The following is a 13,288-nucleotide window of genomic DNA, read 5'->3' as shown; positions in this document are numbered from 1 at the left end:
AAAAAAAAAAAAAGAACTACTCTAGGGTCTCTCCCCATCCCGAGGGTCCTTCTGGATTCCCAAACCAGTACTAAGTTTCGCGAAAGCAGTAAATACCTGATCTTTCCAAGTGAAAAATCCGACAGCCGTTGTCTGGCCTCACTCTACGTTTATAATTATCCCAGTCTTATAAAAGGTTAGTAATTTCATAAAGCTAGATGTGCTGTATCTCACAAAAGGGTCTGTCAGAAAGGTCAGAGTGGCTTCAGTTCTCAGCACTGCTCAGTGATTAAAAATCTCTGGAAAACTAAAATCACTAGAAGGGTCCTCATTGAGTTTCTTCTTTTTCTATCAGTGGCTGAGCAAATTCAAGAGAAGAGAAGAAATTCACCAACCCCCCTCCCCACCGCCAAATCCACACATGCTCTATGACTACAACCCATCACCAGCAGGATGAAATACTTGCTAGAATCAGTTTTGGTTTAAACACTTTTGTCATCCAGCCAGGACAGGACTACAAAAATTAAATAAATCTAAAATATGTATTAGTTTTCTCAGAATACGTCAACTATCGTGCCAACTATATTATTAGGCAATAAGGGTATGGGGGTGGTGGGGAAAGAGTTTTTTGACGTGAATCCCTGGGTCACTGGCCTTTCCATCAGCTGCACAGGTCCAGCTTTGCTGTCCCTAGGTTTGAGCTGCTACAGCTCAACTCACCAAGCCCTCCTCCATGTCACCTCCATCCAGTTTTAAGTGTCACCTTGGGCTGAACACAAGCAGAGAGAGATGATTGGATAAGCCACTTACCATTACGTGGAAAACAGAAAGGAAAGCGACATTTTGCCACTGTTGATTAAGGAGGACCTGACAATCTGGGATAAAAAACACACGAACAAACAAAAATCGGGTCTCAGAATACCTCTGTGTCATTAAGAGATCATCTCCCCAGTGTGCAGGGCGGCAGCTCAGCGGCAGTGCCTCTGGGGCGCTCAATAAGGAGCTGTGTTTCCTTTTAGACCTTTAACTCACTTTTTGGCAAAACAAAGCAGACTGACTGTTTACGTATAAGTGCATCTGAAATCACAGAACGTTTGCTGGGCTGGAGACAGTGAAATACTTCTTAGGTGCAGGAACACTAAGAGGGCACAGGCCATTGGCATCCCAACCGCACCAACACAATACACGTTTTACACCCTCACATCCGAGTGTGTGTGGGTTTATTTATTTATTTATTTATTTATTTATTTTTGGCCGCACTGGGTCTTCGTTGCTGCGCGCAGCCTTTCTCTAGTTGCAGCGAGTGAGGCCTGCTCTTCGTTGCTGCACGGGGCTTCTCATTGCAGTGGCTTCTCTTGTTGTGGAACCCGGGCTCCAGGGGCACGGGCTTCAGTAGCTGTGGCTCGCGGGCTCTAGAGCGCAGGCTCAGTAGTTGTGGCGCACGGGCTTAGTTGCTCTGCAGCATGTGGGATCTTCCCGGACCAGGGATCGAACCTGGGCCCCCTGCATTGACAGGCAGATTCTTAACCACTGTGCCACCGAATGTATTTGAAATATATTTTATAACTACTGAATCCCGAAGGCAAGGAGAGAAGCTGTATCATTGCTGCTCTTTTCCAAAATGGAAGACCAAGTGGAGGATCCAGGCTGCCTCCCTACTCTCTCCAAAGCTGTCCCCCGCAGACCCCTCACCCTACAACACACACACACACACACACACTCTTTCACTCACTTGAGTTGACAACTTCACAGTTCTAAGAACCATTAACTCACCAGCAGGTTGGGTCACAAAACAATAGTATTATCCATTAGCTAAAATACAATCCCACTGGAGACTTAGATTGAAATGCTTATTTACTGTCGGCTACAGATATGTTTCTTGTTGCATTTTGTTGTTGTCGTTGGAAAAGCATTTATCGGGTACCATCAGGAGTTTGGAGAGAACGCAACTGGTGTGGGCCGGGTACCGGAAGAGATAAATCTAAACAACACCTACACTTCCTTATTATAAGCTACACTCCTCCTTTTAACTGACCACATCATAAACATTCTAAAATAGATTTATGATCTACATGTTCAGAGGATCAGAGTATCTACCTCCCCTCTTCAAGGGGAAAAAAAAAAAATCAGGCTATGAGACCACTGTTTAGAAGGGCAATTCCATACTTAGAAAAACTAAAATCAATATCTGTTGTAGCACTTCTCTCCCCCCCCAGTAAGATCGCGGTTGCTTTAGGAAGATACAAGCTTCTGAAATGCAGCCTTAACAAACAAAACATTGCTCAACTGTTCCAGAGGCAGGTGTCATAAACAAGCAGCCACATGGCAAACATATTGATTTCCCAGCCCTTATCTCACAGCAACCAGTGCTCAGTTACCAGGCTACTTTAATATGTAATTTACTGCAGGGGAAGGAGAGCAGGGCCCAGGATGCCTGGAATATTTACTGGAGAATTCGGCGGTGGCATGGAGGCTTCCCACAAGGGGTGGCGATTTGCAAGCAAATATGAAGAATTCTTGGCTTGGAAGCCACAATGATCATTAGCATTTCCAAACTGTTGAACGAAAAGGCTTGACCACACCCCTCCCGTCCCAGCCAACAACCCATTACTCTGGCACCACTGATCTTCATGAACTCTGTTTACGCTATGAAAATCTAGCTCACCACCACTGTTATTTAAATACGGACATTTAACTTCTGGCAAAAGAGTACAAGGAAATTACCTCCATCTATTACGTGGCTTATATTGGACCCTTCACTTGCTTCTCAGCCCACCTGACTCAAGATAAAAATAAAGAGGCCCCGGGGCTTGAGGACTTCAAAAGCTCCCATGCCTTGTGAGAATGTCGGAGTTTGCTTTTTTTTTTTTTTTTTGTAATTTAAGCCAGACTTTTTACATATCCCAAGCTGCAAAGCACCAAAAAAGATCCAATGCTAATTAAAAGCAATCAATGTATGGTTACATTAAGTGGGAAAGCAGCTCTGTGTCTGGCGTTAAAGGTTGTAGGTTTAAAATAAACCTAGAAATGCCAAAGTTAAGCTTTTTCAGATCAGCGCCAAGGCGCCCACACGCCTGGTACTATATATATGGCGAGCCCCGTACCTTCACATGCTGGCCATTAAACCGTCAGAAGCACAGAACGAGGCTGCTGGCTGCAACGCCACCACAGGGTAGAGGAAACTTCCATTTCCAGAACTGATATTTTCATCTTGAGATGCTAACTTATTTGGGCATAGATTTTCACTGTGAATTTCCTTAGGAGTTTTAAATTTTTCATTTAAATAAAAACCCAGCTAAGAGGAGCTGAAAAGTTTCTGTTCAGAAGCTCACAAAATCTCTGTAACCAGTGACGGGGGGTCGAGGCACACCGCAGATGGGGAACAAAAAGCTTCTAAAAACCTGACCACACAGGTACAAAGTCGAAAAGCATAAACACCTCTTCCACAATTTTCAGAAATTTTGCAAACCTGGAGTGAATTTCCTTCCGCACTGAAACCTCCCTGTGTTGTAAAACCACAGACTTAAAAAAATTATTGACGTACACTAAAAAATCAGAGAGGAAGATTTTCCTCAGCTTTCTCTCTGGGAAGAGGTCAACCAGAGAAAGTCTCAGAACCAAAAAGGGGAGACTTTTCTAGAATCATATGAGTAATAAAAGCACAGGGCCTCAACAAATAATCATACCACTTGAGACGTAGTAGCAAATAAAAATATTTTATCCATCTAATAACAATACTGATGGTTAAAGGGTGCTAGATTGGTCGCTGATAACCAAGACTGTATCTCAGTAACTGTTTCTTTCTTTTTTTTTTTTTTGCGGTACGCGGGCCTCTCACTGCTGTGGCCTCTCCCGTTGCGGAGCACAGGCTCCGGACGCGCAGGCTTAGCGGCCATGGCTCACGGGCCCAGCCGCTCCGCGGCACGTGGGATCCTCCCAGACCGGGGCACGAACCCGCGTCCCCTGCATCGGCAGGCGGACTCCCAACCACTGCGCCACCAGGGAAGCCCAGTAACTGTTTCTTTAACACTTAGCAAAGGGCTTTTAACAGTATGGTAACCTAAGTGTTTTCCAAGAAATTCTGTCTCAAATGCCAGGTATTGCAATTAATATAGTTTTTTATTGTGGTAAAACAGACATAACATAAAAATGTACTATTTTAACCATTTTTAAGTGTACAGGTCAGTGGCATTAAGTGCATTCACACTGTTATGCAACCACCACCATCATCCATCCACAGAACTTTTTCATCATCCCAAACTGAAACTCTGTCCCCATTAAACACTAACTCCCTATATTCCACCCCCTCTCCAGCCCCTGGTAACCTCTATTCTACGGCTGTCTCTATGAATTTGCTTCTTATAAGCATAGGTACACTTCATATAAATGGAACCATACAAGACTTAGCTTTTATGTCTGGCTTATTTCACTTAGAATAACATCTTCAAGGGTCATCCATGCTATACCAAGTGTCTATGTCAGAACTTCCTTTTTAAGGCTGAATAATATTCCACTGCAGGTATTTACCACATGTTTATCCATCCCTTCATCTGTCAGTGGACACTTGGGCTGTTTCCACCTTTTTGTTATTGTCAATAATGCTGCTATGAACACGAGTGTACGAGTTATCTAAGTCCCTGCTTTCCATTATTTTGAGTCCATACCCAGAAGTGGAATTGCTCACAAAATACATTTTTGTTCCCTTAAAAGGAATCCGTTATTTGTGCTTTGGCATACAACACCTTCATCAGAAGCAAAAAAAAAAAGGCAGAATCAATTTGGAAAACTGCAGTCAACAATGTTGCTGAAGCAGAAGGCCATGCAGAGTGCCTACAAGGTCACAAACGTGCCTGTGAAGGAAGGATGACCCTGGCCACAAACCAGGGGCTGCAGCTGAAACCCTTCACTTCCTCGCTTGAGGGGTGAGAGTTTTGAGTTTAACACCAGATGTGCGCCTGAATAAAGGAAGGATTTGCAGGGTACAGGGAATGCAGCTGAATGGTTTAATGAACGATCTGAATATACCATCACTGCCTGGCACCTTTATGAGCCAACAGTGTTAAAAACCCAGGCATATTTTTTTGATACGACCTTATTTAAACCTCCTAGGGACTTACTGTACTAGGCAACATGGGAAAACTAGCATGCTGACATTTAAGGTCATGCAAACACGCAGGAGACCTCAGAGATCTGTTTTCCCACCTCCCAACAGCTTAATAACTTAAAATGCCAAGATAAAAAATTGCATATATCTCTTTTCAGATAGACATATTTAGAGGTTTATGTCTTACCACAAATCAGGAATCAGAGATAATCCAAACCCTCCAAATTTTAATGAAAACCCAGACGACATCAGCTCTCCACCATCCAAAGTCTGGCAACATATTTCAGCTCAATTGGAGATAAAACTGAGACAAGGGAAAAGGCAATTTTAGGTTCCTCCGAGGGAAGCTGCAATTTTAATATTAAAGTGGCCCTGGGATGCTCAGACTATGAGGAATTTATTTTTCCATAGAATAAACTTTTCTTTCAAACTCCTTTTTTTTTTTTTTTTTTTTGTTTAAATACAGTGTCTTAAGTAGATCTTTTGGAATTTACAAGATAAATACTGGTAATTTGATTCTTATCTTCTCTAAATCCAATTCTAAGCCAATTTTGTGTAAAGGACACTAATTATAGCCTACAGGGAGAGAAAAGGTAACCTACCAGAGAGAATATACTTGAAACATTTAAAAGGCTACGGGACCCTGAAAAGTTAAATAGGTTTCAAATCTATTGGAGGAAGAATAATAATAAGTTAAATGGAAATTATTCTCAGGCCCTGGTCTACTTACCAGTGGGCCCTTCAGAGTCTTGTCAACACCGCACCCAAGGGTGCTCAGGCTAAAGGGACCTAGGGTTTACTCTCCTGCAGGTCTATGCCTAGCAGTGGCTTTTGAAAGATCCAGCCTGCCTTGGTGAGCAAAACTATGAGGAAAAGGGGTGAGGGAATCGGATCTTCTTGCAAAGGGCTGAATTCTGCCTTGTTCACCGGTCTCCCTCTCTCAGCTCCATATCTATGTCGAAGAAACTGGTTGCATAAGATGCTGTGCTTTTCCAAGCTCAACCCTACACACTGCAGTGCCGGGGACTGCGTGCATGCGTGTCACCACTCCTACCCCTTCCTGTTGTTTTTCTTGGCCTCGGTCACAAAAGACAGCCATGCTATGAGGATGCCATAAACTCCACCTGATGTTTCTGGCAGCTTTAAGGATGCCAGAACAGGCAGAGAGGGCCCCTGGCTCCTGTGGAGTTGAGCCGCAGTGGCCTGCAGCCTGGTGCCGTGGGTGTAGGGCCCTGGCCGGCTCTGGGCTGATGGAGCACTCAGACTGGCTGAGGAATCAGTGAAACCTTCAGGAGGCCTTGGCCTTTGGAAACCTTTGCTCCCACCCACTGACACTCGATGGGCTGATGACTCAAAACATCTCGTTAGAATAGCTTTCATTTCAGGGTCCACTCCAAGCATGGAAGCCCCCTTGGGCCGGGGACCTTGTGTACCCGAATGAGGGGCAGGCAGGTGCAAAATCCCACCCCATTCCATCCATTAGAAAAGGGGCACCTTTTCTAACATAGGAGAGTGCCATGTGGAGTACCAGCAGCCATGCTTGAGCCCACACAGCAACCTCCTGAGCAGCAATGGCTCTCTGGAGGCCCCTTCCCAATTGTCTGCATGCCCAACTTCCCCACCGACCCCCAGAAGCTGGGTGCCCAAACAGCCACAGCACTGCAATCCATGGGGTGGCCTGTGCCCTCACCAACGAGGAGAGTAAAGCTTTCCGAGTGGCTTGTGTGAATGAAAAAGCATCTCATACTATCAGTGGACTAATTAGGTTTGTTTTACTGAAAAGTCCAAAAGTATATTTTTAAGGGCCTCTATTGAAGAGTTTAACCAGAGAAGGGTTCAAAGTATAAACCAATGACATCATCACTATTCCATACACACAAAGACAGAAAGAAAAAGTGTCTCTTGACAACACAAGAACCATGCAGAACCATTCCTAGTGTGTGACGAACTGTCTCAAAGAGCCAGTGTGAGGCCTTTTCTATAAGCCATCTAGAAAATGGACAAGGGTTAAGGGGTAGAAATAAGGTTCTCCATTTTTCTTACAGATTAGTCCCTCAGAGAAACTAGGCAGCAGAGAAATCAGTGCTGGCTAAACGGGAAAACTTCCTTCACCGTGTCTTTCCAATCTTTTTCTGCTTCCAGCTGGACAGGACACAGAAATGGCCTGAGGGGTGAGTACACGGTAAAGGGATTTTCTGCGGCGCTTTATAATTCTATATTTCAGGTCAAGGCTCCACCACGCTTATCCGGGCCTTTCGCTCACCTCCTTCTAGGTGTCTTCTTGCTTCTACTTGTGGCTGTTTATTAACTGCCTCTCAGGAAGATGGGCGCGAACACGTGGGCGCTGCCCCCGCAGGAGCAGCCGGCGTGGTAAGTTAGAGGAGGAAGGGGGTGCCTGAAAACAAAGGCTGAAAGGAAGACGGCCCCTCTGCAGCTGGAGGACAGTGACTTGCCCACTGCACGGACCACCCAGGGCTTCCAAATGGCCTGAGGAGCTCTAGAACAGGCTTGAATTTAACCACTCTGTGCCACTGCTAATCTGTGGCCCTGATTTTTGGTTCTGGAAACACAGTTCCAAAGATATACTTAAGGGGCAAAGGCAAAAATACTTGAGGCTTCCACACCCATCTGGAATCAGCCACTGGAGTCACAGGAGGTCAATGAAGAAAGCACTGTCAGGCTTCCAGAATTTACCAATGCAGGGAAGGCCCTAGTGGTTTTTTATCTCCTTTGAAAGGGTAATTTTTGGGTGTGGTGTGGTATATGTGTGTTTTCATCTGTTCTACAATCTCAAACCTTAATGCTTTGAATGTTCTCCTGGAAAACTTCTCTTCCCTTTATCACGTAACACAGAGACCAGAGGGTGACAAGTATGAAGTACCCCAAGAGCCAAGGAGGATGGAAGGAATGTTGGGGGCATTACAAAGTGGGGTCCCCAATTTGGCTCTTCAGACTCAGAAAGGGACTGTGGCTGGTTAGTTTGAAAGAACCCCGTGTGAGCCAATCCCACGTGTTACCTGACGCAATCCATACAACAACCCTATATATTAGGTGGATGCTAACACTGCCCCAATTTTAGACATGGGCAAACTAAGGCTCAGAGGGATAACATGGGCGGGGGAGGAGGAATCAGGAAATGGCAGCTACAAGGATCCAAGAGCTCGCGGAAGTTGATCCCTGCCCGTCAAGCTGCTCTTTAGAGAGGAGAGTGAGGGGAGGAGAGTGGGATCCCCTCTACGCTTTACACCCTGAACCGTAGCTCATGTGAGACGAGTGAACCGTCAGGAGAAACACGAGGGAGAAAGGAATGCTTTGCTACAACAAATCGAGAGGATCAAGACACAGTGCCTCCCCGCCGCAACCCCAGACCACAAAATTAGCTCCTAAGGAGCAGCTGAGAGCTCTCTACACGCGCACACGCTCACAATCCCAGCAGCGACCCCTGCACTCTCGCCCTCTGCCACCCCAGGCCAAACTGCCGGTGACAAAAAGCCCTTCAGTGCTCCGGGTGTCCCCACCTTTTGTAGCAAGCCCTGGAAGGCCTGAGTGCACAAACACAGTGCCCTTTCACTGCAGCCTCTCGGGGCTCCTGTTTCACTGGGGCCGTGAAAGAGAGTACTGTAAATAAAAGAGGCCTGTCTGACCCGCCCCGGGCCCCAGCCCTCCTGCTCCTCTGCTGTAACAGAGCTGCTGGTCAGCACAGCCTCAGAGGCCCCGCTCTGCCCCACCACCCTGCGCCCGCTGGGCACCATGGGGCAGGAAGACAGAAGGATGAGGCCCTGGCTGGTCTGGGGGTGTCAGGGAGGAGGGGCGCACGGGACTGGCCAGTCGCAATGACTTTTAGGCATTTAAGCACGTGTTTAAATGGCTGCAGGAAGATCAGCTCAGAACACCACGGCGTGACTGGTTGAGGAGAGGGGGAGGGGAGGCCATTTGGTTTTGTTCTCTTTGTCCAGCCAACTGGACAAAAGCACGGGGAAGGGGAGTTGGCAGAGAGACTGGAGTCCACCCTGATCGCAGCCACGGGACAGTGTCTCAGCAAGCTGGAGAAGCAGAAAGGAACCATATCACACTAGGTACAGCTACATACTTAGAAAAAAAACATAAAGCAAAGAAAGAAGGAAAGATAAGACTGGGGAAAAGGAAAAAGGCACAAAGAAGTACAGAAGTAGCAACCCAACTCACACACATAGAGAAAACAGAGGCCAAACCCCCCTGGAGCTGCTCAGACCATAGCCAGTCAGCACTGCATTTATGGAAGCTGGCATGCACAGGCTAGGAGTTGAGAATTCACGTCTATCCGCTATTCCACCAAGCTTAGGGGTTGGCCGGGAAAGACATGAGAATACGGTGAAAGGTCCTTTATTAAACGTCTGTTGCCTGTCCTCTCCGCAGCCAGATCAGAGGATATAAGGATGTTTAACCGCCCTGTAACACCCACTGTGATTTTCAGTAACTCCACCTTGGGGGTGGGGTGTGAAATCTGAAACTTAGAGGACAAAACAAACAAGCAGAAACAACAAGGTCAGATACATTTTGCTTAAATTTCCCACAGAGATAAAATGCTGCAGAAGAAAGCGGAAACAATCTCAGAGTCTGGTAGGGATACAAGCTATCTCCTGAGAAAGGGCAGGGCAGCCACAGGGCATACACCCCTATCTTGGACAGGAAAGTGGAAGAAGTCTCAGACCTCTGTCCATGACAGGCCAGGGCCACCCCACATAGCATCCAAGAAAATGAAGTCCTTTTTTAAGCCTGAAAACGAGTTTCCCAGGATTGAGGGACAAAAAGGCTGGGTCTCTAAGCCACGGTTCTTACCCAGACCTCAGACAAGCCCCAGACGAGGCCTCAGGCGCACAGGCTCTCCAAAACTACCTTCTCACCGCTGGAAAGTCCAGGCATTTCTGTGATGCGGGGCTGGTGGAGGGGAGGGCTAGGCCAGGCCTCCTTACTTCACCTTCTCAAGCCACCAAGAGCCTCCCAGGGCCAGCCAGGCAAGGCCTCAACTTAGAGAAACCCCAAAGCTCAAGAGGCCACCCTGTCTTCCTGCCACCCTCTCTGCATCAGGCCCCTCGAAATAAAGCAAGGACATTCTTCCTGGCCCTCTCAGGCCTTGAGTGACAAGGATGGCCTCACCCCACAGAAAATGCACCTCACCAGGGAGGTGATACGCCTCCCCCCGACCGTCCAACAGCGTGTCGTGGCAGGGACCAGGAGAGAAGATCAGAGGGGGCCATGTTTAATGACTTAAAAGACCACTCCATCAACTCTGGGCCTTCAGGTACCTGCCCATGAAATGGGCATGAGACTATTAAATACCACCTTTCTTGCCTGAAAGCCATGAGCTGAACTAGATCATCTCCCCGTGTCCCTTCCAGACCTAAGATCTTGATTACAGGAACAAACTCAGCAGCAAACAAGAGCAGCCAAGTGACCCAGAATCAGCCATTTCCTGCCCTGAGCCTGGCTGGCTGCCCCAGGGAGGCCCCAAGTGGAGCTATAGACCCGCACCTGCCAGCCGGGTGCCTATAAAACCCCTGGACCTTTACACTGCAAACACCTTGGGATTTACCTGCCGAGTCTAAAGGAGGGAAAAGGGGAGGAGCAACCCAGCCTCCCAGCCCCTCCGGTCTCGGGATCCAGCTCATACCTGCGCCACGTCCATGAATCCTGCAGAGAACACACAGCACTTTGACAAGCACAGATGCAAAATTTGGATGATTCCCCAGTGGGCACTTTAGGGCTGTAGCTAGATCGTCAGCCCCTCTGCTTCCTCACCAGCTAACTCAGCAGCCTCTGCCTCTCCCCGTCCAAGCCTGGTCTGGAGAGGTGAAGATTTCTAGGAGCCACAGAGGCCTCATTCCCTCCTTGGGTCTTGGGGATCAGAGGTGCCCTCTACAACTCAACCCGCTGAACACATCATGGGTCATCACCTTGTGCCAGGTTGGGGACTGGAGTAAAGAAAAGAACAAGCCACAGTCCCCGCCCTCAAAGAGCCCTCAGTCTTACTGAAGAGACGGCGCGGAATTCAATGCAGTGGTACAACCGCGATCACCAGGCAAGCAGGGGGCAGATGAGAAGTCCTTCTCTGAGCCCTTCCCTTCAGGATCAGCCCCTCCCAGGTTCCCTGAACCCACAGGGAAACCCCGACTGCGGAACCAAACGTTCACCCCCTGAGCCCTGCCGCCCCTCCCAGCAAAGCTCTCCATGGCGCCTTTTCCCCAAGGACTGCTTCTCATTGGAATGTGGGTCCCCTCTGGGAGTGCTGGAGGGCAAAGAAAGGGGAGGGAGCATCCAGTGGCAGGGGTTCGTGGTCCTTGGCCCAGGGAACCTGGTAGTTGTCACCCAGCAATACCTGCGCCTGCACAGTAAGGCATTGTGTGTGCAGCCCCCAGCCACCTCCCTTCACACAGCGTTCACACTCCCCCAGCCCTTCGCTCCTGCCTGGCCTACTCCTGCCATAATAAAGATGCCAATTGGACAAATTTGGCACTGATCAAAAAAGCAGCGGAGCTGTGGCGGGGGGGCGGGGGGCGGGTGGCAGGCAGGCGGACAGAAAAAAGCAAAGAGAAAAGAAAAACCTCCAAAGCAAAGATGGTTCTGCTTTGATAATACCCGAGCCTGAGCCTGCTTTCTGGATTCCCCTTCCTACCAGCTTTACCCTGGTGGTTAACCAACCCTTAGTATCGCATTGCAGATATTCAGAAAGCTCAGCCCACCTCTGCTTCATAATAATGCCACCATCCATCAGACAACCTCCAATTCACTAGGCAACAAGATTCGTGGAACACCTACAATGTCCAGGGCATGGCGCAGGACTCTGGGGGAGGAAGGAGTGGGGGAGGGTCGCTATGGAACTGAACAGCACCCAGGTCCTACCCCCAAAAACTTAGGGTGTCTGAGGGAAGAAATCGACAGAAGTGGTGATAATAAACATCAAGTTTGATCTATACGCCTTTGGATGGCAGTTCAAAGGAGGGCATTTTATTTCCCACTGGAAGCCAAGGGGAGGGTGCACCAAGAAAGGCTGTGAGGAGACAGCATTGGTGCTTGAGCTTGAAAGCTTTGGCTCTGTTGTGATGAGTGGAGAAGTCATGGCAAGTGAAGGAAAGAAAGAGTTTGATGCAACAGCAGCCTGTACTGAGCTGCCATATGCTGGATGAACGACTAAAAGACATGAAACAGACATGAAAAAGATGGTCCCTACTCCTGAGGGGCGTAAGGCACATGCTGAGAAAGGGAAGAGGCAGAGAAACGTAGGTGGAATCTAGGATCCCTGATGGCTCTGAACACCAAGCTAAGAATTCTCTAGTTGATTCTCCAGAACAGGCAATGGCCACTGTGGGTTTCGGAGCCGGGCAGCAACGCGAGGCAGCAGAGCTCTGCTTCGGGAGGATGTGGTGAGAAGCCACAGTCGGGGGCACTGCGGGAAGGCTGGTTAGGAGACTGGGATAACCATCTGGTTAAGTAAGAGCGAGAAGATGGGCTGGAAGGGCAAAGGGCAGGCCGGAGCCGCAGACGATGCCACGGTCTGGAGAAGAGGGCAGAGCCTCTGGCAGAATCTGAGGACAGAGAGGAGAAGATCCGAGAGGGACAGTGTTGAACTCAGCCCAACGCACACCAAGTTCTAGTTTCTGGCAGGACTGGTTGGTGTACCCAGCAGGCGGCTAGAAAGGCATGTGGGCAACACAAGGAAGACAAAAATACTAGAGACAGAGATCTGGAAGTCACCCACAGAGAGGAGATCACGGAAACCATGAGCTGGCCAAGAAAGAGACTGGAGAGAGAGGAGAAACAGCAAGGACATCATCTTAGGAAACACCTCCATTGCGGGATGACAGGGTCACATTCAGCAACCGCAGACACACACTGACAGCCCCCCACCTCTCCTGTGAAGAGGAGAAACTACCAGAACTTTGCAGACGAGGAAATAGACTATGGGAGCCAAAGTGTTTGCCCCTCAACAAGAGGCAAACATACGTAAAATAGAGAACCAACAAGGACATGCTTATAGCACAGGGAACTATATTCAACATCTTGTAATAACCTATAATGGAAAAGACTCTGGGGGCTTCCCTGGTGGCGCAGCGGTTGCGCGTCCGCCTGCCGAGGCAGGGGAACCGGGTTCGCGCCCCGGTCTGGGAGGATCCCACATGCCGCGGAGCGGCTGGGCCCGTGAGCCATGGCCGCTGAGCCTGCGCGTCC

General features: G+C 48.5%; 1 protein-coding gene across 16 annotated transcripts in view; it reads right to left on the bottom strand.

Moving 5' to 3' along the window:
- ZBTB16 (zinc finger and BTB domain containing 16) overlaps window positions 1-13,288 on the bottom strand; it is a 168,409-nt gene that overhangs the window by 128,964 nt on the left and 26,157 nt on the right. Inside the window, exon 4 of one of the 16 annotated variants that reach the window (XM_055082091.1) lies at window positions 507-1,482. The exons of the other annotated variants lie outside the window; for them this stretch is intronic. Coding sequence (XP_054938066.1) covers window positions 1,392-1,482 — 91 coding nt within the window. The 3' untranslated portion in view covers window positions 507-1,391. Of the gene's footprint in view, window positions 1-506; window positions 1,483-13,288 lie in introns of those variants that run through there. 16 annotated transcript variants of the gene reach the window in all.

The sequence above is a fragment of the Physeter macrocephalus genome, unplaced genomic scaffold, assembly GCF_002837175.3.
Source record: "Physeter macrocephalus isolate SW-GA unplaced genomic scaffold, ASM283717v5 random_11, whole genome shotgun sequence".
Classification (NCBI taxonomy): Eukaryota; Metazoa; Chordata; class Mammalia; order Artiodactyla; family Physeteridae; genus Physeter; species Physeter macrocephalus.
The sequence above is the reverse complement of the archived record's forward strand: the minus strand, read 5'-3'. Positions and strand labels throughout refer to the sequence as shown.